The sequence below is a fragment of the Poecile atricapillus genome, chromosome 18, assembly GCF_030490865.1.
Source record: "Poecile atricapillus isolate bPoeAtr1 chromosome 18, bPoeAtr1.hap1, whole genome shotgun sequence".
Classification (NCBI taxonomy): domain Eukaryota; kingdom Metazoa; phylum Chordata; class Aves; order Passeriformes; family Paridae; genus Poecile; species Poecile atricapillus.
In genome coordinates, this window is record NC_081266.1 from 3,102,883 (window position 1) to 3,127,923 (window position 25,041).

The 25,041-nt window shown below is 38.2% G+C and overlaps 1 protein-coding gene across 1 annotated transcript in view; it reads right to left on the reverse strand.

Moving 5' to 3' along the window:
* The window catches only part of PIK3C2G (phosphatidylinositol-4-phosphate 3-kinase catalytic subunit type 2 gamma), a 203,409-nt gene that overhangs the window by 122,779 nt on the left and 55,589 nt on the right, over nt 1-25,041 (reverse strand). The window contains exons 13-17 of the mRNA XM_058852977.1: nt 23,584-23,706; nt 18,387-18,518; nt 10,428-10,542; nt 8,928-9,058; nt 2,869-3,057 (exon numbers count right to left, since the gene is read on the reverse strand). Coding sequence (XP_058708960.1) covers nt 2,869-3,057; nt 8,928-9,058; nt 10,428-10,542; nt 18,387-18,518; nt 23,584-23,706 — 690 coding nt within the window. The remainder of the gene's footprint in view (nt 1-2,868; nt 3,058-8,927; nt 9,059-10,427; nt 10,543-18,386; nt 18,519-23,583; nt 23,707-25,041) is intronic.

Below are 25,041 nucleotides of genomic sequence, written 5' to 3' on the forward strand. Positions count from 1 at the left end.
CTTGAAGCCTCAGGTATTAGTTTCAAGCCCTGGGAAACATTTGTTAGGTTAGCATGAGCTTGAAAGACCTACACACAATCCCCTAGTGTTATTATGTTAATTAGTCCAAATTCTGCTCCCCAATTGGTTACTTGTCTTCTATATATGCTATTGTTTCTAGAATCTTCCACCCCAAGACTGTATGTTGTTACTTCCCTGTTTCTGGTCTTTGGAGCTTGTCCCTTTACTGTGCATGGTTTATGGGCATTGTCCCTATTTTTATTTCTCATTGAAGTGTTTCTCTTTTGGGCACTCCACTGTACCCACTCCTTTATTTGTGCCTGGGTTGCCCTCAAGTCAGACAACCCTAAGTTTTTACAGATTGTCATAGCCACCCTCAGAGTCAATTTTAATTTGGGGAAAATAATCATAGAAGAAAAATGCGAGAGACCTCTTGCAACAACAACAACAACAAAAATCTGTCTGAGGAAGTCTCTGAGCTGCAGATTACTGAAAGTTGGGAGAGTAGCAGTGTCACTAAATTTGGCCCATTTTCATTGTGTTCCCTGGGTAGCTGCTGTTGGTCATGACTGGAGAGAGGATGCTCTAGACTTTTGGGCTGATTTAGTGCAGTTGCTCCTGTCAGCAGTACTTGTAGACAAAGATCATCTCTAATTCATTTTCCTTACCCAAGGTTTGATAGTGATGGTAACACACACATCCTTAAAATAGACATGAATATATGAAGAGCATTTATTTTATATTCTGCTCGTGTTTTATATGAACTTGGATCTTTCAGCCGTGTCTTAGCAATCACAAGAAATCAGAGAGCTGTTTCGTGGATGATAGAAGCGAGGAACTGAGTTGATGAGTTGTCAATGCCAAACATAAAACAGGATAGAGTTGAGTGAATGTTCAAAACCAGCTCAGTTAAAGAGCCTGTGATCCAAAGTCAGTGAAGGTAAGGGGGAAGTAAGGTTGGACCCTAGCCAGTGCTACTGTACTTTTTTCAAATGATAGAAAACTGAGAGAAGAAACCTCAGAAATCCATTTATATGGAAAGTACTCCTCTCCTTCAACCCACTCTCTATATTTGCATATATCCATGTGTCTCTGCAGTTAAATCAGGGACCCAGACATTTTTGAAACTAGACATCTTTAAGGAAATGTAATCTCTGTGTTTATGAAGGTTAGCTTCCCAGTTGTTCATGTAACAACAAAATATTGTGGATATGAGAGGGGCAGATTTCTTTTCTTAAGAGGATTTGTTATGTGATCCAGAACTTCTTTCTGCAATATTACCGTGAAGCAAAGATACTGCATTGATATTATCTTCTGTGAGAAACTCCAGGGACAAGCCATCTGAGATCCTGATCAGGAGAGAAGTACTTGTTCTTTGGCACAGCTGCAGGTGCCAGCCACTCCCCATGGTGGCATAAGAGACACAAAGTGATGAGATTTTCCCCCCTTTCCCATGCCAGAAATCTTTGTGTGGCCAGAATGAGCAATGTATACACTGCACCTGATCACACTGAGAAGCTGGGGGACAAACTGAGTAATATTAAATACCCTCTGAAGCACCTGAAAGGACTGATATTCTGCACCACACCCTCGTGCAGAGCTGCATCTTCAAAGAACAATCAAGCCCTTCACTTGCAGAAATGCCACCCAGATACAGAAATAGAATCAGGCAAAAGGTCTGATCTAAAAGCCTGGCATGCTCTGACAAACCCTATCAAATTCTCTTTCTACTCTGAAGTCTGGAAGACAACACACTGCCCATATACTCCTTTCTACATGGATCTTCTATAAATTAGAATTGGATCTTAATAATTTAATAATGATAAATAACAATGTTATGCTCCAGACTCTGATCTGTCAGGATCTTTGCTTTTTATGCTTACACTTAAAAAGCACATGTCTGCAAACATGTGAAACTGCTAACAGATCAGACAGAAACCTGGGATACAAGTATTCTTAGGAAATTGCATCCAGAGAAAATAATAAATTTTAGATTATTAAAAATCTATTTTTAATAATATGGCAGTGAGTGTATCAAGTCACAGTATATTTCCCAAGTAAAGTTTTAGAGGAGGTTTATTTTCTCTCCAAAGGTACAGCATGAAACTGAGATTGCAAAACTGGTGCAGCTTGTGCTTACCCAGGACAAGCAACGGCTTGATAAAACAAATTTGCTCAAGCATTTCATCTGCATGTGTAATGTTTTTTACAGGTCACTTGATGCAGAATACCTCCCAAGTTTTTGGAGGGAATGTAACTGCTGACACAGATTCTGTCCCCTGACATCTCTGTTACATCATGGGTAGGGATATCTCCAGCATCAAGTGGCCTGAGAAACAATCATCCCCCGGTGCAAGAAGTGGGGGTGGAACATAAGGCACCACAACAGAATTTATTCAACTGACTTCAAAGTTTCATCCAATCTACTTCAGAAAGATAGCTTACACATGGGACTGTATGTATTTACATAGATTATTGCATGATCCAGAGGCATGTTTCAGTCCTCCTTATCTCCCATTATTCACCTCATGTCTGTACAGTAGTTTGAAGTTATGGAGTGCTATGTAAGTGATAAGTATTTGACTGATTACCTGTTACCAGAAACTGCCTGAATCTGTTCTGGAGAATGAAATACTCTTTTCATTATCCTGAAAATTAGGAATCCTTCTCAGCCAAGAAGACATGTCTGGCACACTCAAGGTCATCTCAAGAGCTGGAACTCCATTTTCACTTTGACCCAGAGAGGAACAAAAGCACAGCCAGTGAAGCAAACCTGGGTAGTGTGCTGAGCAAAGTGGAGCACAAAATTAACCAGCAGGTGATCGTTCTGCTTATCTTCACTTTCCTCCTTGGGTAATTTTCCCTTACCTGAAAGTCAGCAGCCCGAGTGCCTCTAGAGGGTTAGAAAAGCTCCAGCTCCTCAGCAAGGCGTACATTTCTGACACCGTGGCTCGATCCCAGCTGGGGGCACTGCCCAGCACCAGGGGAAGGGAGCAGGTTTGATTATTGCAGGAGTAGCGATAAAACCACAAGATTCTTCTCTGTTGCTCTGAGAGTCTGGGAAAGAAGATTAGAAATTCAGTTTGAAATTAAAACCACCTGAAGCTTTGTGTAGCAACAAACTTTATTGTACAGAGGGGCCAAGTCACACAGTACACTGCTTTTCAGCTAAGTACATGTTCTCCTTGGGGTAGGATATCATTTTCTGTAGACCAGCTTTTATAAGAAAAGTGATACTTTTATTCTGGATCTGTCAGCCTTAGGTCATATAAAAATGAAGTGTCAAAAGACACACACACACACACACACACACATATATATATATATGATTATTTCACATTCCAAGCACTCTCAATTTTCTTCTCTGCTGTCTCTGTTGTTGGAGTTGTTTGTTTGTTTTTACTGGTTGGGGTTTTTTGACAAAGAAGGTACAGTTGTCACTGGGTAAATTATTATTACATCCCTCTGCTACAAATCATCTCTAACTTTCCCAAGTAGACACACAACAATACAAGTCATAGCTTTCATTCCTGCCCTTGCTTTGACTCTTTAATGCAGGTGTTTCTATTTTTAATATATTTGCTTTTGAAATAAAAGAAACATCTATGCACATACACAAAAACATGAGCACAAGTACACACATGCAGGGTGTGATTACCCCTAGTGCTGATATGGCTGTGGAAAAAGGAAGTAAAGCTCCCAGCAATTTGTTAGAAAAGTCTAGCTTGCCATGCTTTACTGTACTCACAAAAAAAAGAGAAAAAAAAAATAAAAATAAAGGATGCAATATACCAGACAGAAGTATTAGATATCTAAATGTCATATTGATAAAATGGTCAGTCATCACACCATATTTCACCACAGTGAGAAATGCCTTAGAATAATTTCTGCCTTATATCATCTGATTTGTCAACAATTCAGATGTCTTTGCCTCATGCATATTAAATCTCAGGTTCTGACACATCAGAAAACAGGAAAATAAATTTCCCTGGAGAGACAAGCTCAGACAATGGCCTTAATTTGATATCAGAGCCTTCAAAAGCAAACTCTGAAAGAGCAAACTGATCCCCAGTTCATACAAATAATGACTCAAATCAGGAAGAACATTGGTTTTCTTGGTCACATTTCACCAATTTTGGTTTGCATCTAGTTAATAGCATAACACAATTGTGACTTTAAACAAAAGCTAAATATTTCAGATTGAGGTGTGAGGGATCTAGTAGAAGGCAGTAAGTAAATAGTTTGCTTCCAGACAAGCATTTAATTACCCAGATGTGCAAACAGCGCCCAAAATCCAAGTATTTACATTCTTTCCAAGGTTGTCTTCCTTCTATTTGCAATGTTTTGGGACATTCTTAGCTGAAAAAAAATCTTAGCCCCACTCTAGCTGTCAAGATTGTGTCATTCACAGCTCATAGAAATGAGATCCTTTGGCTCTGTAGGCACTAGAGAACTTTTTTCCTTTGCAATTTTGAATTGCCAAGTGTTTAGGAGCAGAGAAGCAACAGCACAAAGATGGGCATGTTTTTTCCTGAGTGAATGTTAATTTCTTCCCTTTAGGAGAAGAAACTCATAAATGTATGCAGAAGATGAACTTAACTGTGATACCAATCGTGACTTTCAGTAATCAGTTCAGGAAAAATGTCATTTTGGTAATGACTTCAAGGAACAACTCCAGAATTCATAGCATGTCTTCTGTGACAATAGAGAGATGCCTTTGTGATCATGTGAAAAAGTCACACACACAGGAAAAAAGATAAAAGTGGGGCCTAAAACTTCATTGCCTGTCTGGTTATTTTGTGCATTTGGATGACATTCTGCAGGACAGTTCAGCTAAAGGACCGCTTTTAAATGATAACTTTAAGCAGAGATTTCAACTTTCAAACAGCATCCTCCAAACTAGACAATCTGTTGTTCAGATTAAAGCAGCTAAAGCTTCTACTGAGCTTGCAAAGAGAGATAAGAAATCAATCTTTGTATCATGTTTTCTAAATAACAGATTTCTCCCTCTGACTTTACTCAGAGGTAATTCCATTTTCTTTTTCCATGCTTTAAAGATCAGGGATGAAATGAAAGGGTGGGTGGGGTAGGAGTGTCTTAAGTTTTAATTTAAATTTCTTAGTAGTAACAAGACTTTATATAAATATGTAATAAAAAATTTTAGATAGTAAAAATATTTTGCATACATAAGGGCATTTCTTTGTCTCAATGGGGTTAAGATGATATTTAAACCTCTTTTTGAGATAAAAGTTAAGTTTCTGGTTTTTTTAGGTAGTGGTGCATCTAAATTTCCCTCTATATGAGATATATATTAAAATATATAGCCTTCTGCTTAACACAAATAAAACCAAAATACTTTATAACCTAAATAATTCAGTAGTTTTCTGTTCAGGATTTGATTAATCCCTTTAGCTAAATGAAGAAAACAGCTTCTCTGAAGGCTTTGTTAGTTGGTGTTGTTACATTTTAGGTGGGAGGGGGGAACAGCAAAAAATGAGTTTAAATGCTTCTGATCTGCTTTTGTTGTTCACATTCAGTACTAAAGGAGAAGAAGACAAAAGGCAAAAAGAGGAGAGAGCAGGAAATATGTAAAATGAAAATTTCTGTCCCCCAGCTCTGATTTTCACTTTAAGGTTTCCCTTCCACGGAGAGACTAGAAAAGACCTCTTCCACAGTTCACTCAACTGGAAGTAGATCTAATCACACCTCACTACAACAGGACCCTTGTGACCACTGGGAGCCAGATGAGATCCTTCCCAGGTAAGTGGCAAAAAGGAAAAGGGAAGCTGGAAGAGGAGGAAAAGTCAGGTAGAAGGAACACGATGAATGAAGGAAATAAAGATGTCAGGAACCATCTTTATTTGTCATGGTCCTGGCTTCAAACCAGGCTCCCACCCCTCCTCTGGGACACACTGCACAAGCAGGCTGCAGCAGGTTCAAAGAGCAGCCTTTATCTCAGATGCAGAGTTTTCTGGGGCTTGTATTTCAAACACAGTAATCCTAAAAGGAATCAGAAGCTCACATCTGAAATGTTTGCAGAAGTCAGGCAGAGCAGCTGGCAGTAACTAATGAGCTCTCCTCTTGGATCTCTCGTGCCTGGCTCGGTGAAGATGCCAAAGATCAGTGCAGGGCTGTGAGGAGCACAAGAGCCACGTTCATTTCCTTCAGTCCCACTCAACAACATCTTCATCAATCAACATCCAGGAGATGCTGGCCACAGGGACCGGTGATCTGAGCCACTCAGCAGAAAGAGAAGAGTCTGAGCCACTGGCATGACCATGTGTCTGGAGCAGATTCACATCCCTGTGACAGGGAGAGGCCCAAGCACCAGCAACCAACTCGGTGTAGTTGTGGACCTTGAGGGTTTCTATGTCTGGGTGTCAGCAGCTGGGGAGAGCAGGGAGATCTGGGCCCAGCTGCTGGATAGATTAAGCACAGCTACTGGGAAAATCAATTTTTTTGGTACTATATATAAAAATATATAGGTATGTGCATCTATTCCAGCAGCAGACTTGGATCCTGATCCTGCAGAGAGGATCTGCTGTCTATGCTGCCAGTTTTGTGCAGTGCTGGACTCACAACACTACAGGATTCAACAGCCTGTAAGAAAGAAAACCATGCAGCTGTCTGGTTTTAACCACTCTTTCTTCCTTTTTTACCACTGATTTAAGAACTTTCTGTCTATTCACATATTCCCTCTGCTTTCAGTAGGATGAACTGAAGGATCCTGACAGACAGAGAAAGGTTTCTCCTGTCTTCTGACCACAGACACCCACTTATTTCAAAGTCATATTTGAGTCTTCTAAGACTGAAGCACCAGCACAGAGTGGTACTGCCACTAAAAAGCTCCCTCCATTTCTCTCTTTTCCTTGATATAAGGGAAAAAAAATAAATAAAGAAATCTTCAGCTATCATGACAATAATGTGTTGGGATACAAACATGCTGCAATTTTTAAAGAGAAATAAATATCTCATTAATTAAAAAGGTTGAAAGAATTACTCTGATACAGATACAACAAAATTTACAGGCTGACAGATTCCTCTGGATTACAAAGTACCAAAAAATGGAATTGCTTTATTCAAACCCCAGATATTCTAGCCCTCCTCTTGATGATTCATTTACAAGACAAGAGAACAGGAAACAACAACTACAGGAAAACACAGGACTACCACTGCCTTTCCTCCAAGGACCTGAACAGCCTTAACTCCAAACTGGTGACTTTCAGTGGTCTCTTTCCTTCCTATTCCCACATAACTCAAAATTGTTGTATTATGGATGTTATAAGATCTACCCTTTGCTGGTCCTTTGTAAAAACTATTCATGAACCTCTTATGCATGAATCTGTGTTTAGCCTTCACAAATATCTGCCTTCACAGCTTTGTGACAGCAGATTTTAAAAGCTCACCACTGATTGTTTAAAGAAGTACTTTATTCCATTTTTTGATAACTGATTTCCTACTTGTTTCATTGAATGTCCTTAAGTTCAAATATTGCAGGATTTGATGAGGCATTTACCTTGTCTATCACCATAATGATTTTACAAAAATTAATTTTAAATGCACAGAAATCCTCCAGTCTTCACTCCAAGCTACAGACTCTCAGCTTTTTTAGCTTCTCTTGGTCAAAGAGCTGCTTAAGCCCTTTCATGATATTTTCTGCCCCTTCCTGCACACTTTCCACATCTACTGTGTCCTTCCCATACCTTGAAGACAAGAACCATGCAGCATTCTCAGTAAAATGGACATCAAGGTTTTTAGCAGCAGAGAAATATCATGCACCGTCTTCTTTGACAGATTATTTTGTACTTAGCTAATTTCTTAATGATCTTATTCCTTCTTACTGAGAATTCTTGGCACAATTTTGCCATGGTAACAGAGGTCACAGGCATTGGGTTTGAGGTTCCCTAAACCATTCCAAAGCATATTTTGCAGGTGGAAATTTCACTCTCACCGTGGCTCTCTATAATAAAATACTGACATCCCATTCACATTTTGAAACAGAATAATAAAACCTCAAGTCACAATTCCTGCTGTTAATAAAAATTATTTTACCTTTCATCTGTCTTTGTAAAAGTTAAATATAAAATGCAACAGGAAACTTGTCTCTCTTTTTTTAAAAAATAATTTTAAAAAATCCTCAAACCACCAACATAGAAATCAACACAGAAAAATCTTAACAGATACCTCATATCCCACCGAGAGTGCTGAATTAAGTTATTTAGTTATTGCACAACTAATGCACCTTTTGACCTTTGATGGAGGATAAATTCACACAATTAACTGCCATTAGAATAATGGCTCTCTGTAAGCACCTGCGTTCCAAATCCCACTCTGATTATACTCTAAATTATTTTATGTAGTACATAATCCTAATTAGTAGCACAACATTCATATAGCAGAGAATACTAATCTACCTCATTTCAGAGTGTGTTTTGCTCCACTTTATCTACCTTCTGTGAAAGCTGAACTTTCTATACTTCTTTCCTTGCTTATAACTTGAAACAGATTTTTCAAAAGCCATTTCACAGCTCTAGCTGAATTCTGAGTGTTTAATAACTAAGGGAGGCTGGTTTCCACAGAACCCAAAGGTGTTCTTACTAATACTGATACAGATGTACTGCATTACCTGAAAATCCTATGTTTTGAACGAAAAATTAGTTTCTTGCCTCAAAGACATGAAAAGATCTAGTAATAGAAAGGGGAAAACAATCCTTTTGTAAACTGGTAAAATACCCTGCCACCTCCAGGGCCTTATTAGGCCTTGCTGTGATCTATTCTTTCATTTAGAGGTGTTACTTCTCAAATCAGTCAAGCTAGGCTCCTTCAGAGGAAAATTTTGCTTTTAACAAATTGGATACATTTAATTGTGATCGATAGGGTAAGTACAGCACAGCAAGAGCCAGCAGGGTTAGGTGGGGACAACTTACAGCAGGAGAGAATGTTTCTGTGAAAGTCTTGCAATGTGCTTCAGGCACTCTGGCGTTGGCTCTACAAGATCACCTCTTCTCTCTTCAGGTTCAGGTTTAATGAACTCCAAGTCAGTTTCTGGGAAGTCAATCTTTATTTAAAAAAAACAAGAAGAGAAAGGAAATAAAGAAAGATAGAAGGGTTTTAGCAATGTATAATCTCCAATACAAGTGTCAATAAATGTTACCTTGGATTTGTACAGGGAGTATACAATGTGTGACAAAAAGAAGAGGGGATAATTATTTGAGGGTGCTCATTGTATGCAATATATTACTTAAATGTCTTGGTGATAAATTTCATCCACAGAAATCAGTGGAACCTAACATTCCTGGGAGAATTTCATCCACCACATTACAATTTTATTGGAACTGCATAAGCTCAAAGGTGAAGCAATTTCTTATTTTTTGCCTCGTCTCTTTTTTTTTTAATGAGACGGTTCTCAAATGGAAAACTTTGATTAATGTAGATTTGTTTTTTGAAAAGTAAGGCTATTTGTGATGTGTAGTTTGTCACTGCAAGAGATGGAAATTAGATTCCTGATTTCTCTTCTAGTTGTTCAATTCATAAATATATTGTACAGCATCTACCAATTTTCCATTCTTACACATGCTTGTCAGAAATTAAGAATAATGTTTTTTAAGATAAAGAGAAAATAAATATTCAACCAAAACTACAGAACTTGAGATACTTGATAATCTGAGTAGACTCATCTGGAAATTCAGATTGTTCTTCAAAACTCAGCTCAATTCACATCCAGCTTTAGTCAATTAATGCACACCAAAATGTCTTATCTATATCTACTTTTTAATATAAGTATTTGATATGCATCACTCTTCGAAAAGTTAACAAATTTATTCCCTACAAAGCACTCAGTTACATTGTACAACTGGATGATCTTTATGGTCTCCTTCAAACCAAGCCTAGGTTTTCTATGAAAATATATATTTATAACCTTTCCATCATGTTCACAAATTGTGACACTGCTATACAGCTGGGAATAACTAAAAACGAGAGGGGGAAGGAATGAGAAATTCTGTTTCATTTCTTTCAGTAGATATAAATTAATAGCCATTTACTGTCTCAACTTCCCTGAATTATTAATAGGGGGAGCTATTTTAAGGCATGGTCTTTGACTGAACTCCTCAGCCTGGAAAATCCCCATTTGCTCGTCTGTTAAAACAAGGCTATTTTTAGGCCAGGCTCATTTATCTGTATTATCTGCTTTTATATTTCATTTTCTGACAGACACTAAGATTTTTAATACAGAAAACAACTGGCTTTGTCCTTGAAATACCCAGTTGCTAACTCAGCCTGGAAAGGCGACAAAATTAGCATGCAGATCTGAGGTATTTCTTTGAGCGGCTGTAAAGGAATTAGGATTTTGAGTTTGGGTGGGAACATCCCTTTTTCTTGCACTTTGTTAGAAAACCAGCTTTTTCTTTGCTCTCTGGCTTCCTCACCTGCAGTGTGAGTGAGGTTGGTGCCTCGGTGCTGCAGATGCCCGGGGTGATGGCTGCGGTGGGGACTGTGCTGCGCCGCGCCATGCTGAGCAGCGCCGTTCCACCCATCAGCCTCCTGCAAGAAACACGAGAGAAACGCTGCACTGGGAGCAGGCCACACTGAAATCCCATGAAATGGAGCTGTAGAGCTTAAAAGACAAGCTAAAGGAGAGCAAACCCTCTATGTGACTAGTACAAATCTGGCCTCAGCCAGTAGAGGTTGCATCCTGATGGCCTCACTGCCACGGCAGCATCTCTGCATTTGCAGGGTTCATGAAAAAAAAAAAAATCACTCTGCCAAGATACCCTGAGTCACTTTACCACTGGCTTCTTGTGTGACAGGGGCTGCCCTTTAAGCCAGGTGTAAAATAAGGATAATAAATATTTGTCTCAAGATTTAATTTTGAGGACAAATATGGTAGAGACTGTGAAGCATCGATACACCGTAAAAGGTGGAGGGCAGCAGATTTATTCCACAAAAAGAAGAAACTCATGGCTATCTACTGCATCCATAAGGGATCCCTGCTGATTTTATGTGTAGGTGGCAGGGAGGGGGAAGGTATGATATGAGAAGTCTCTAAAGAGCTGAAAGAAGTTGGAGTGGGATAGTTTGTACCACATGTGCCACATAGAGTTTTTGGACAGATGAAAGGTTATGGTCTGAAGCACCAGTCTGAGCACTACACATCCACGAATGTCTTATCAGTAACACAGGCATGCATGTGGCCAGCAGATAAGAAACCCAGCATGATTTGGCAGGTCAGCACAATTCAGTCTAGAGAACCTGAAGAAAATCAGAAAGTTTGGGTGTAAATTCTAAGTGTAACAAACCAACTCAAATTTAGATTGCAGCACCTGATTAAAGGCACATACAATACACTGGGCTTACCCCTTAATTTGTCTACATCTTAATGAGTAGTGAGGTTGGAAATTCAATTATGTTCAGCATCTCTTCTTTTACTGACAAATAATTTTCATTAAGATCTCTTTAAACAGTGCTGAGTCAAAACAACTGAGAGAATCACTAGATACTGCAGCAGAAAGAGCCAGCCAGGTAAATGAGGTCTGAATGCCTGCTTTTCACCTGAGAGGAAGATGTTAGAGGTATGAGAGACACCAGATGGACTATTTGATCCCAGCATGAGTTTGCAACATTGCTGTAAAGAGAGAATATTTTGAATTGCAAATTGAAATAGATTGCTTAAAGTCATCTGAAGAAGAATTAAGAAACTCCCACGAAGTGAGTGTTATAGTCAGCATAAATGAGTATAAACCTAATTCAGGACCAATTTTTCTTTATCACTTCTCAGGCTGTTTGTGTTGTTAGCACAGACATTTTATTTTATTTTATTGTGAGAACAAAGCTCAAGAGAATTAAAGACAGTTACTTTCTGAAGTTTTTTTTTGCAGCTGTAGGTGCATTTGCAGGGGAATGGAGGCAGAAAAAGAGCTGTGATATGAACAAGATAGCACTTGGAGGAAAGCAATTGCGTGATATGAAGTCTCTCTCATTTAGGTAATTGATGTGAATGAGGAAGTGATCAATGGTGATTCAAAGTGGTTTTCCTGTGATGTGTACTCAGATGACCTTTATTAAATGAGTTGCATCTCTTCAACTAATCCTTTGTTGACAAAGATTTACATCATAATTTGAACTAATAGGCACTTTTGTTAGAAGGGAGAGGAGTAGCTGAGAATAAATGAACATGAAGACTAAATTACCCTTTTGAGCTCTCATTACTGCTAATCACTTACATATTGTGCTCTAAAACTATGGGGGCCTTTAAAAAAAATACATATAGTGGATTTTTTCCCTGGGAAACCTGTGTAGACAAATATAAGAAATAGTATAGACTTCAGAGGTGCTGTAGATGTGTTTGGGACCTTTCCTGAGCTCATTATTTCAACTCATTTACACCGAGACAGATGTGGCTAAAGACTGTCCAGGAAGACAAAGAAGAATCCTTGAAGGCAGATGGGCTTCTCAGAGATAAAGAAAATGTAAAAGGAATGCAAAAAAGCAAAGCAAAACAAGGAATTAATTCACTTCTTCCCATGGGCAGGCAGGTGTTCAGCCATCTCCAGAAGAGCAGGGCCCCATCTCAGGTAAAGTGACTTGGGAAGACAAACACCATCATTGCAAATGTCTCTGCTCTTTTTCCTTTATCCCCCTCACTTTATACACTGAGGATGATGTCCCATGCTCTGGAATATCCCTCAGCTTGAATATCCTTCTTGTCCTGGCCATGTCTCCTCCCAGCCTCCCCCAGCTTCCTTGCCAGTGTGGCAGCAGGAAAAGCAGAAAAGGCCTTGGCTCTGTGCAAGCCCTGCTCAGCAGTAACAAAACCATCTCTAGGTTATCAACCCTGGCATAAATCCAAAACACAGCATAAATCCAAAACACAGCTCCAGAGCAGCCACTGGGAAGAAAATTCATTCTACCCCAGCCCAAACCCACAAACCCCAGCACACCCAGCAAACTTTGGGGTGCTTACAAGCACAGTCAATATTCCTCAGAACAGTTGGCTTTTGGACACAGAAATGGAACTATTACAGGGGCCAAGTGGATGAGTGAAACACGGAAAAGATGCATTATTATTTTTATTAAAAGAAGCAGGTGGGAGTGCAGGATCCATTCAGAAAATGAAGGAATAAACATCAAGATCATGATAACCATATCCTTTAGTGAACAGACAGATTATTCTCTCTCCTACTTGGTTCTGCTGACGAGCTCAGGAAGGTCACTCCCTATTCCATCTACCATCCCAGTTTTTCCATCTCTGAGGTAAGGGTAATGACCTTTTAAAGACTTGTATAATGATCACAGACACAGGAAATGGCTTTCATGTAAGAACTTCTCTACCAAGCAGATCGGAAAGTGAATATTCTGCTCTGTGCCTACTGCCATTTATTTATTGTGGAATTACTCAGATTCCCTTCTCTTGTTTATTACTGGAGCTAAAATAAACTTCCCATCTTGCTACAGAAAATGACATTGGTATTTAAAGGCAGCTCAAGTTATCCTAAATTGATAAACTCAATCTTATGCCCTCAAGTCCCAAGGCAAACTTCCCTCACTGCACTCCACAAGAGAAAAGTTTTGCTGCTTGTTCTGTCTGGTTTGGAAATCCCAAAATAAACTGTGGTGGAATCAGTGAAACCAGAGCAATGGGAACTGTGGGGGACATTGCAAGTCCCCAGTTGCCCCAAAATGATGGATTTCCAGTTTGTGAATCACTAAACTGTTCAGCCCAAGACACGAGTGCAGTTTCTGATGTGGAAGGTTGGAACAAAGGCTTCCAAACACTTTTTGAACTGCCTCTAGCATCTAATGAGACTCCTTGATACAGATGCACCATCAAAGGCTCTGCTGGCGCTGATTTAGGGCTGCTGTCTAAAGAAAACTGTCTGACAAGGCTGAGAAAAGCAGATATGAGCTACTGGGCAAGCAGGAATTCTCATTATCACCCTGTTCATTCACAAATGTATATAGCATATACATATATGTATATATGTATCTTTTATATATTTATATATCTCTATATATATAGATATATATTGTATATGTATATGTATATAGTGTAGGGTTACTGCTCAGGCTGAATAAAGCAGGAAAATTAGGACAAAGTACTGTGTAAAAATAATGTAAGTGTCCCCAAACCTGATACTATCAAGTCTCTGAAGTTCAGAGTTGAGGTTAAATTTAAAAGAAATGAAAAGCTGCTAAAACATGTATAAAAAACCCCCACTCCTCATATCTTATGACCCAAGCAGTGTTAATTCTGCATTGGAATGAGGCTGTGAAATAATTAATTTATTATAATCACAAATACTAGAGTTCTAGAAAATTCAAAATAGAGACGATTTTCAACCACAAAGTAATGCTAAATGTACCACAGACATTTGTAATGAACACAACCTCCATCCCCACAGTTTCCAGCTTAAATAACTTCCCTAAATTTGTAGGATAAATTTGTAAATGATAATTACATTGAGTACAAAATCAACGGCTTATTCCAGACTTTGAAAAAAAATTTGCATTTATGTTCCTGATTACATCGTAATTTTTGTTCCAGAAATATAAAGTCACAAAATCAGCTTGCAAGCAACGATTTTAGAGTAAACAACTCATTTTAGGCAACTCTTGGAGAATACTTTCAGGAAGTCAGTTTGATAAGCAGGAATCCCAGCACAAGTTTGGCCAAGACTATATCCAGCAGCTAATCATGTTAATAAATCTGCACACTGCATGAAAAGTGTCAGAAGAGTGAAAGATAACACTAGAATTCAGGAAATAATGTAAATTAAACAAATTTGAGGTCTGCTAAACATATGTTCACTGACAAGTCTTTAGCAACATCAAAAACCCTAAAGCTGGCCAAATTCTTGAGGGCAGTTTTAGGTATTGTGTGGCTTCAAAATGGGCCAGATACAAAGAGATTGCAATATAAAATAGTAAGTAATATGCTTTAAATAAAGAGCTAGATTTGTTTCTTTATAAATATATATATATATATATATATATATATATACTTCTCATGCAATCTGATTAATTTTTTTTATAGGAGAATGGGAATGGTAAACTCAGCAAATAACTACAGGCCCTTGATCTGGCAAGAGATTTTAACATGGTCATGTCCAAAAGCATGAGAAACTTCACACCTCTTGAAACAGGTGAAAAGAATTTGTATACACAAATGTAAATGTTAAAATAAGTTCATGTTTTTTTAATCTTCACTTTGAATTAAACATAAAGCATTAAAATTCAGAGAAGAGATTAGACCACACAATGAAAATAATTATTTGGGAAGAGAAATTAGATATAAAATTTACAAAGAGAAGCAAATTCGGAGATATTTTAATTAGTGTTCTTTTGCCTTAACAGATCAAGATTCTAAGTAATACCTGGGAATAACACAAAATTGTTTTTTCCCCCTTCTCTCTTTAACATTAGCCAAATAACTTTGAATAAAATTCCTGTGGTTTTAATCAGACAATGACATAACAGGACAGAAATGAGGAACAGTATTTAAAAAAATGTAAAAATGTTTGACACTCATTTTCTTTTTCCAATGTTTAACAAAACAATCTTCTTTTTTTTTTTGCATAGGAAAAGAGGAGCTACAATCCTTCTTCACACTTATCTTCACTGACCCTGACAAAAGCCAACTGGGACAAGGATTTGAACCAGGATGTTTGATGACCCAGGCAAATACCTCTGGGCAGCTGGCTTTTTCAAAGAGCTTATTTCTGTCCTTTCCCCAATAAATTAAATTCTAGACATAAGAATGTTAAGACTTTTTAGAACTCAAATTCACCTCTGAGGAAAGTTTTATTTTGAGAAAGTGTTATTTTCCAAGCTAGAAATGTTTTGTCAAAGATTTTCTGGTCAGATTTCTTTAATCTCTTGATACACATTTACAGAGTTTGTTATTTAAAAACCCTAATACCATAATCTTTGCAGTAATACAAGGAGCTCTTGACATATTAGCATGACACTGGAGGTACAAATCTTTTCGTGGAACATACTTCCAAGTTCAGAAGTACTCTATTGAAATAAGTCTGGAAGTTCAGTTGCATTCCAGCAGCAAGGGGAGTTTCAGGGCAATTCTTATTTTTAAACCTGCCTATCAATTGAAATCCCAGGGAATGAATAATCCTATGGAGCTGTGGTTGGCCAAAGGAGAAAAAGGCATTTAGGCTTCTTTGTGGTAATAATTACTGTAATTGTAAATGACACAGCTATCAGATTAGGGGGTGTTGAACATGCTATTCCTAAATCATTCCTGCAACAACTCAGCCTTGAGTTCTGCTTTGAAGGGTCATTTCAGCAGTGATCTCGACAATTACATAGCAAATGGAAGGAAAGTAGCCCTCTATCCCTTTCACTGTGTGTTCCAGGAAAGAACAGAGTCATTTTTTCAGTCAAATTTTTGAAAGTGTCAGGCTGGCTTGGGGATCTGCCTGATGAAAACCAGTGTGCTTGCCCTGATGGCATGCATAGAAAAATACAGCTCACAGGGAGCTGAGGACTTTCAGGTCTTCCAAAAGTCATTCCTTTTGGACTTGAACGCTGGAAAATCAGAAAACCTCCAGAACAACACAGGTCCTCAAGAGCAAAATTCTCATATAGCCACATTTGGAGGTAAATGGGGCAAGTGTTCCCTCATGAAAGTTATTGTGCCTCAAACACATTTCATGCTTTCTTTAAAAATACAAACACAAGAGAAGAGTGAAGTGCCTTCTTAAGACTGACTATGAAAGAAAAGTCATTGAAAAAATTGCCCCAGCAATCCTTGCAGCAGAGATTTGATTCATGCTTTTTTCCTTCCTTCAAGCAAAGTGCTCTAAACATGAAGTCACAAAAGAGCAGAGCAACATTGAATTTTCTCTGAAAAGATGGAAAAAGCATCTAGCCCAGTCCAAATTATTTCCTACATCTCTCAGATTAGAAGTTCAAGAAAACACAAGGTCTTTCAAATATAGCAAATTAATACATGCAAAAAATGCAGATTTTTTGTTTTATTTTGTTTTAAAAGGTGATTGCCACCATATAGGGAAGTAGATCAAGATAAGGAAAGGGCTATAGCTTAGAGGGGGATGCTGATGCAGAAACTTCTGGGGCTTGAATGTATCCCTCTATTGCACAGAAAGCTATGGAGTGTAAATAAAAAATTCATATTGTTGCCGCCTGTTTGTTTGATGTTTGTTTGATGTTGTTAAGTTCAAGTTGGTTCGCCCCAGTTGCTCCCCTGTTTCCCTGAATGGTTTGTCCCCGGTTCTCAATCATTGTAAGCCCCTCCCCTTTTTCCAGAGTGTTCCCCATCCATCACCTTTATCCTGCCCCCAAGCCCTATCAGTCAATGTAAACCCCACCTTTTGTTCTAGTCCTTTCCCTGCTCATCACCCTTTCCTCGATGCCCCATTGCTTGTACAATTGCCGCCCCTCCCCTGCGTCCTTACCATTGGTCCTTAATATTGTATCCCACTCCCCCAACCTCTCCCTCGCGATCTTCCCATTGGTTGATGTTCTGACCGCCCACTGTCCTTATAACCCGACACACAGAGGTGCTCCAAGAGTCTCAGCTCAGACCTCTTCCGTGCAGTCCCAGCCCTGTCCCTTGTCATCGCTCCCTTGCCCTTATAATAAACTTGTTCCTGGGAATTTGGAAGAAACTGAGTCCTCTCAGATCCTTTTGCCATGACCACTGACACCCTGAGAGCTACAGAGCCCGGTGTATGTACAGCTCTGGAGGTTCCACGCTGGGAAACACAGTCCCCACGTGGTTCCCCACTCCTGGCACTGCCATCGGCCAACAGCTAGCCAGAACACCAGTGGCCTGAGAGCGGGCGGTGTCATCATATCACTGCAAAGACTCAGTCTAAATTCAGATGTCTCAGTGCTAATGAAACATATTTAGAGCACCACAGAAAATTTACCTTGGATCTTTGCTTATACACAGCTGCAGAGACATTCAAGCTACAAGCAACTTTAAAACACTGTTATATTGTGTACTGTGTAGAAGGAAGTTGTTAGAAAAGAGAAGAAAGCTTCTAAAGTGGTGTGGAGAGTGAAAAAGGCTCATTGTGGTCACCACTAATTGTCCCAACTTAAGCAGAATGAATGTGTGTGAGAACAGAAAAACAAAAACAAAACAACCCAAACAAACAAAAAACCCCAACAAACCAACCAACCAACCACTGTGAAGAAGAAATAGTTTTGGCAAAATTACAGGAAAAAGGGAGGGAGGGAGGGAGGGACTCTTACTGGTACAGCAAAAGCAGTTCACTCTAAGTGATCCTTTCAGTCTTACAGGAGGTCCTGAAATGAATAATTTTGTCTTTTTTTCTTTCTCCCAGGTTGAGTGCAACACTATTCAAGAATGGTCTTTTCTTAATGTCACACAAAGCCAAACTTACTCTTTTGCATACAATGGGGAGCATGTCCAAGCAAGCACTTCTGTATTTTTAGAAGTGCTGTTTACTCCCAGTAGCTTTATTGTCAGCATCGTTTCCCTTGGAAGAGCCTTTATTCGTAGAGGGAAGTTGACCCTTAAAGAAAATCAGAAAAGAGAAAAAGAAAAGTTAAAAAATTTGAGCATTTTTACAACAAGTGGGTTCTTTCTACATTTTTCTAGATGCTCTAACACATATATTGAGCTGTAAATTACAGAAGTTGCACTCTGAAGGAAAATGCAGATCCCTTCAATCCATTGATGAGTATTGGCAGCCTGAGTTGTAGCATTTGAGAAGAGGCAGATAAGAACTCATTCACTTCAGTGGTAACTACTGGAGCTGGCAGAGGCAGGAAAAGCTTAATTAAACTTTGCTTTGGAATTACCTTATCAATGAAAGGCTATTTCAGAATAAACAATCCGTTAAGAGAGAATTGAAAAGCAGCAGTGTTTGGCTGTTTTGAGTCTTCAGAGGAAAACACCCCTTAAAAAAACAAGAGTTTCTCCTGAGTATGATAATCATTCTCTTGTTCAAGCGTGCTTTGGTGGTGTGATATTTCTTAACCACAATTTAAAGGTAGATGTTGTCTTAACAACAATGATAGATCCTAATTTTTTAGTGAGAAAATTCAATTTTCATCAATATTCATCTCGATTTTGCATTGACCATTAGCTTTCTTGGTCATTCAGTTCATTTATACAGTTTATAAAAATTGATCTAAAATCATAACTCAAAATTATTCCAATAAGCAAGATAGTTTCATGCTGTATTGAAAGATCATACATGTAATTACCCACATGTGTGCATGTCTTTTTCCTGAAGAGATAATTTTCTGGCCTTTTCCATGTATATTCAGTGGAAAATTTCTCAAGTGGAGAGTAAAATTAATTAGATTTTTTTCTGTATAAACAAAGTCAATATAAGGAGCTAGGTGCTACAAGGATTATTCCACATTGGTAATATAGTCATTAAAAAGACAAAAAATCTGCATAAACTGGAGATTAAGAAAACAGAGTAAATGATAAATCTGAGTAATAGAGTGACAGAAGAATGCAATGCAGCATTTTTAAAAAGATATGGTCACACTTAAACAGCAAATAAAAGTAGAAACTGCATTTAAAAAGTATATTAGCCTGTAAAACATAGGAATTATAGATGCTAGAAGTTAGACATGGTAATAGTAAAAGGAAAAATCAGCATAAGATTTTGCTCCTAGTTTCAAATCGATCAAATTTCTATTGAATTTGAGAAAGTTTCCTTGAATGTGCTGAGGAGCTACTGAGAGAAAGTAGATGGCTTTCAGCTGAAAATCTGAAGTACTGCAAATTAGCATTAATGTCAAAATTTCAGATCATCAGTCTTCCAACATTTGGAAATTATGCACATGTGCACACCTCCCCCTTTGAATAACAAAGCAAGACAGCCATTTCCCACTCTTTCTGATTACCATGAACAGAATTGAGAAGCAATTCTCAACTGTCTTCCCACGTGTCCCTATTTAAAGCTTTCAAGTTTGCTTTCCCTGGCTCATGCACTCTTCTTTACTCATAATTAGTTAGAAACAGTTATTGGGAAACTGAACTGGTTTACCTGCTAAAAATAGCTTGTTCTGTCTTTTTCACTGAGAGGTCAACAACACTTGTTACATAAAAATGTTTGACAGAATTAACTTTAAAGAACGATTCATGATTTGAAGAGACAATAATAAAAAAATCAAGACCTGCATTTTGTGATAGAGACAATTGTTAACACTCTGTCTGAACCTCAAGCAGTGAAGAAAAGGTCTCAGGATCATCACTGAAGAAAGTAAATGCTTGCCAAAGTTTCCCCAGGACACATTTTTCCTACTTCTAGCAGGAAGAGAGCCTGGAAACTCTGACAAGTTACACATCCCAAGAGTTAAAATATGGGCCAAAGAACACCAAAATTTCCCTTCTGATGTCATACACAAAAAATAGGGGAATATCTGCTTTTAAGAACTTTAATTAATGCCTATCTGAATTTACCCAGTTGGTGTCACCCTTTATGACTGAGGGTGACTAAGAAGAAGGGGATGGAACCCTGGCCAGAAATAAGAAGCTTCTCACTGAGAAGGTGCCATTCACAGATATCAGATAAAGGTATACCACTTGTTTCCTAAAAGAACTCAGCACACAAGAGCTCTGGGGAAACCCAGGATGTGCCCTGAGAGAATGGAAACAAAACAGAGAAGCCAAACAAAATATGGAGAAGAGGGAAACCTACTGCCAAGAAAGGATCTGAGGTGATGAGTGGTAGGCTTAATGTTAATTCCATACTTCGTGTCTGTAGGTTTAACATAAATTATGAAGGATGGAAAAAGAGGAGATGATGAAATAAATACATTAAGAGTAACCAGCTAAGACCAAAGAAAATAACTAAGAGATCTCAGCCACTGAAAAATGAAACTGATGGGAAAATAAGGGGGGCAAATTTGGACTTTACACATTATAATGGTACCAGCCTGTTTGGACTCTGCACCAAGAAGACAATCACATTTCCCAAAGGTAATATACAAGTTCTGAAGCAAAACTAGACTCTCAAAAAATAACAAACAGAAGAAGCACTACACAAGGCAACATCCTTAAGTACCAAACTATTCCCATTGTTTCTGAGAACATTCTGGGGAGGATTAAATATGATAATAGACTTTAACAGAAGCTCATATTTATACATAAAACCCATCAAGTTCAAATTAAGACATTAACTGGTTAAAGCACTTGAAAATAGAAACTAAATTCATGAAAATCAGTGGATAAAGCTAGCCTTGTCTTTGGCAGAAGCTGTCTACCTAATCACCAAAACACTTCTTGCCATTTCTTCTTCCTCTGTTCAAATCAATCCTAATATGAGATCAGAACTCATTTTGAATTGGCCAGGTTCATTTTATGGCCTGAATGATCCATAGCTATACATAGAATATCTGACTTGCTGATGTACTAGATGCTCTTCCTGGTGACCTTTTACCACGTGCATTTTTTACAGCTGTGATCAGCTTCTCTGGGCAACATGTCCCAGGCTCTCACCACCCTCAGAGCAAAGAATTCCCTACTAACATCTAACCTAAACCTACTCTCCATTTTAGGCTGGTAGCTGATAGAAAATGCTCACCTGGCATGGCTATTTTGACTATTCTTTTGCAAAACTCAGATCTGGATACACAAAAATAATGGCATACCTGTTTCCCCAGATTCTCAGCCTGGACCTCAGGCCAAGGGGTTCAAAAAACCTCCCCTCATTTATTGAGACTTAATCAAATCTAGGTCAATCAGTTTGAGGCAGAAAATATGGGAATACCTTTAATGTTTGAGGGAAATATTCAAAATCCTGCCAGACTGATATAAATTTTCAGGTTTTTAATTTCGAATCTATTTGAAATGGATTTTGAATTTTTTTTTGTTTGTTTTTTGGAAATCAAGCAACAATAAAAAGCAAAAAGGTGATCTTACAAACTGATACTATTATGTTGCACACACTTTTAAATCTGACATTAGGAGCCTCTTACAAGCATCTATGACCTATGAAAGGATTTGGTCTGCATATTTAATTTCTTCTTTTTCCAATAAGCTTTTGGATGGAATTGTGCACATTTAATAATGATTTTGCAAGGGAGAAGTTTCAATGGAAAGTCTGAAGCTTCAGTCTGATTGCTTTACACTTTCATTAAATGGAAGAAGAGCAGAGTTTCTGCTTCAGTTACGCTAAAAATTTATTTCTATTCTATCTTCTGTTTTAGCAAATGTTTTGTAACATGCATTCCAGAAAAGCATTAGCTACTTTTTAGAAGCCAAAACTGCTCATAAGAAATATAATCCTCCTCATACACTTCAATGTTACCTGCCTATATGAACCGTAAGAAACTACTTGACCGAAATCGGGACGAGGTGAAAATTCCTATAGAGGGAAAGGGAATAATGTGATTTTTTTAAACACAAGGACAGCTGCTACTTTCCAATCATACAGAAGACTGAGGGTTACGTACTTAAATGTTATGGACACAAATGGGGGCACCAAAGCAGATGTCAAGCCCTAAACTTAATTGGATGCTTAGCAGAAGTGAACCCGTTTTGTTTCTTAATCATACACAGACATACTAATTTTCCTGTATCCCTCCTTTAAGATAAATGTGTTTGGCATGAAAAGCTCTTCTTCCATTTGACCAGTCTGAAACTGTTGTGTGTCACAGGAAAAGGCAGAGAGAAGTTATGAATTACATTCTGTATTCCATTGTAATTTAAAAACCCAACCCAAAAATCAAAGCTTTTCAGACTTGTGGCCTTTGTTCAGTTCTAATGTCATCAAGCTGCTTTCAGATTTAAAATACAATAAACAGTGATGCAAAATACCAAAATTTTCAAAGATTACAAATATGTTATTCTCAAGAAGCTGAAAGAATTCCATATCACCACCAAATCATAAAAAAAAGCGTATTTCTCTCTCATCTATTGCAAATATGTTTTATTTTCATGCCATTGCCTTAAATGAATGTTTTTTGAGTGTGAGACACACAGTTAATAGGAATCCTTTACCCTAAAACTCCAGTATCAAATGAAGGTCCTCATTGTAAAACTGTAGATCCTTTTTATAAAAAAACAAAAAACAAAACAACAAACAACCAAATAAAATAGCCCCCCCAAAATCAAACAAAAAAATAAAACCCCAACCTAACAAGTCCAACACCTTTTACCTTGTTTGGCAAAAAAAGCCAAACCAACACTTTTACCTTGCTTGGTAAAAAAGGAACCTTGAGGAAATGTTACGGTAGGTTCTCAAGCTGGATTGCAGATGTACTAAAGGTAGATCCAAAAGGTGAAATTCCTCAAAAGAAATATAGAAATACAGCCTTTGGTTGTATCTGCTTTCAGTTCCAGTACTCCTGGATGCCTCCAGTGAACAAAGCTTAGTTTAGTTTATTGTCAGACCAGACTTACCTTAGTCCTATTTCCCTTCCTCTGGCTCTCCTATTTCTTTCTCATTCCAATCTCTCTAAGTTTCTGTGAATTCTGTGCAGTTTAATTGGCTCAGAAGAACATCCATAAAAAAAAGATGCATGGGGGTTTTTTTTGTTTGTTTTTTTTTAAATATATATTGGATGTGTAATATCTGTCAGACAAACATGTATCAAGCATAGACCAAAACTCACTTCTCATTCCAGTCAGCCAGGAAGAAGAAGGATCTTTTAACTGGAGCATTTTTGCAAATCTTCACTTGACATATTGTCTTCCCACCATAAGTTAGTAAACAGGAAAAAGAGAAAACTTTGTAGCTACAAAAGAGAAAAAAAAATAAAATTAATTGTAATATACTTTGTCAAGCACAGTATATTTGGACTTAATCACTCAGGAACTTATGGAAGTCCTTTCTTACATGAGAAAAGGAATTATAATAATTCATATCATATTAATGTGTGTGTGGAGGGGTTTTTAGGGTTTGTTTTTTGTTTTTTTTTCCTTGAAGTTCAGAATTAAAGAGAAGTCTGGGTTCTGTTCCATGTTTCTGACATTAATTTTTTTTTTCCTTACGGCAGCAAATGAAAAGTTGGACATAAGTGAAGTGTTGGTACTTGCTCATCATAGAATCAACAAGAAATCTCCCACCTGCATCCAGCTCTGGGGCCCCCAACACATGAAAGACATGGAACTGTCAGAGCAGGGCCAGAGGGGAACACAAAGATGCTCAGAGGGCTGGGGAACCTCCCCTGTGAAAACTGAGAGAACAGGGCTTGTTCAGCCTGGAGAAGAAAAGGCAGCAGGGAGACACCAGAGCACCTTCCAGCAGCCAAAGGAGGGATATTTCCTAAAGGAATGCAGTGATAGGACAAGGGAAGGCTTCAAACTGAAGTTGGTTAGATTTAGATTGGGTATTAGGAAGGAATTATTCCCTGTGAGGGTGGGATGCCCTGGCACAGGCTGCCCCAGAGAAACTGTGGCTGCCCCATCCCTGGAAGCATCCGAGGCCAGGCTGGAGCTCTGAGCAACCTGGGACAGTGGGAGGGTGCCCATGGCCAGGGATGGAATGGGATAAACTTTGAAGTTCTTTTCAACCCAGGGTATTCTATGATTCTATTTATGCTTTCTCTTCCCAATCTGTAAAAACCAGATTCCTAGTCAAGGGAATATATACATTTTTTACAGAAGAAGCATTAAAGTCCTCTGTGTTGGCCTTCAGAAAGTGAATTGAGCAGCTTCAGAGAGAAATTTAGGTCTGGGAATATCTGTTTCATATTATTCTTACTGAAATCTTTTAAAATATTAGTCAAAATAGATTATAAATAACTAATGTTCCTAATTAGTCTTGTAACTTCCAGATCTTCCTGCCAGGCTCAGCTTTAGATCTCATTTTGGACAAGAATGATGAATGTGGGAAACAGACAAATGTGAACAGGAAATGTGAGGCAGTCCCAAATTGAAGGTGCCTGACTTTACCATATTTATAAGAATGATGTTTTATCTCTTCCAGAACATTCTAATATATTTTATAATTATTGAAGCAGATTTGCTTTTTCTTTTTTCTCTTTTTTTTTTTTTTTTTTTTTTTGGGTTGAAAGAGAATTATCTGTAATCTGCAGTACTTACGGGGTGTCATTTCAGAGAAGAAACAA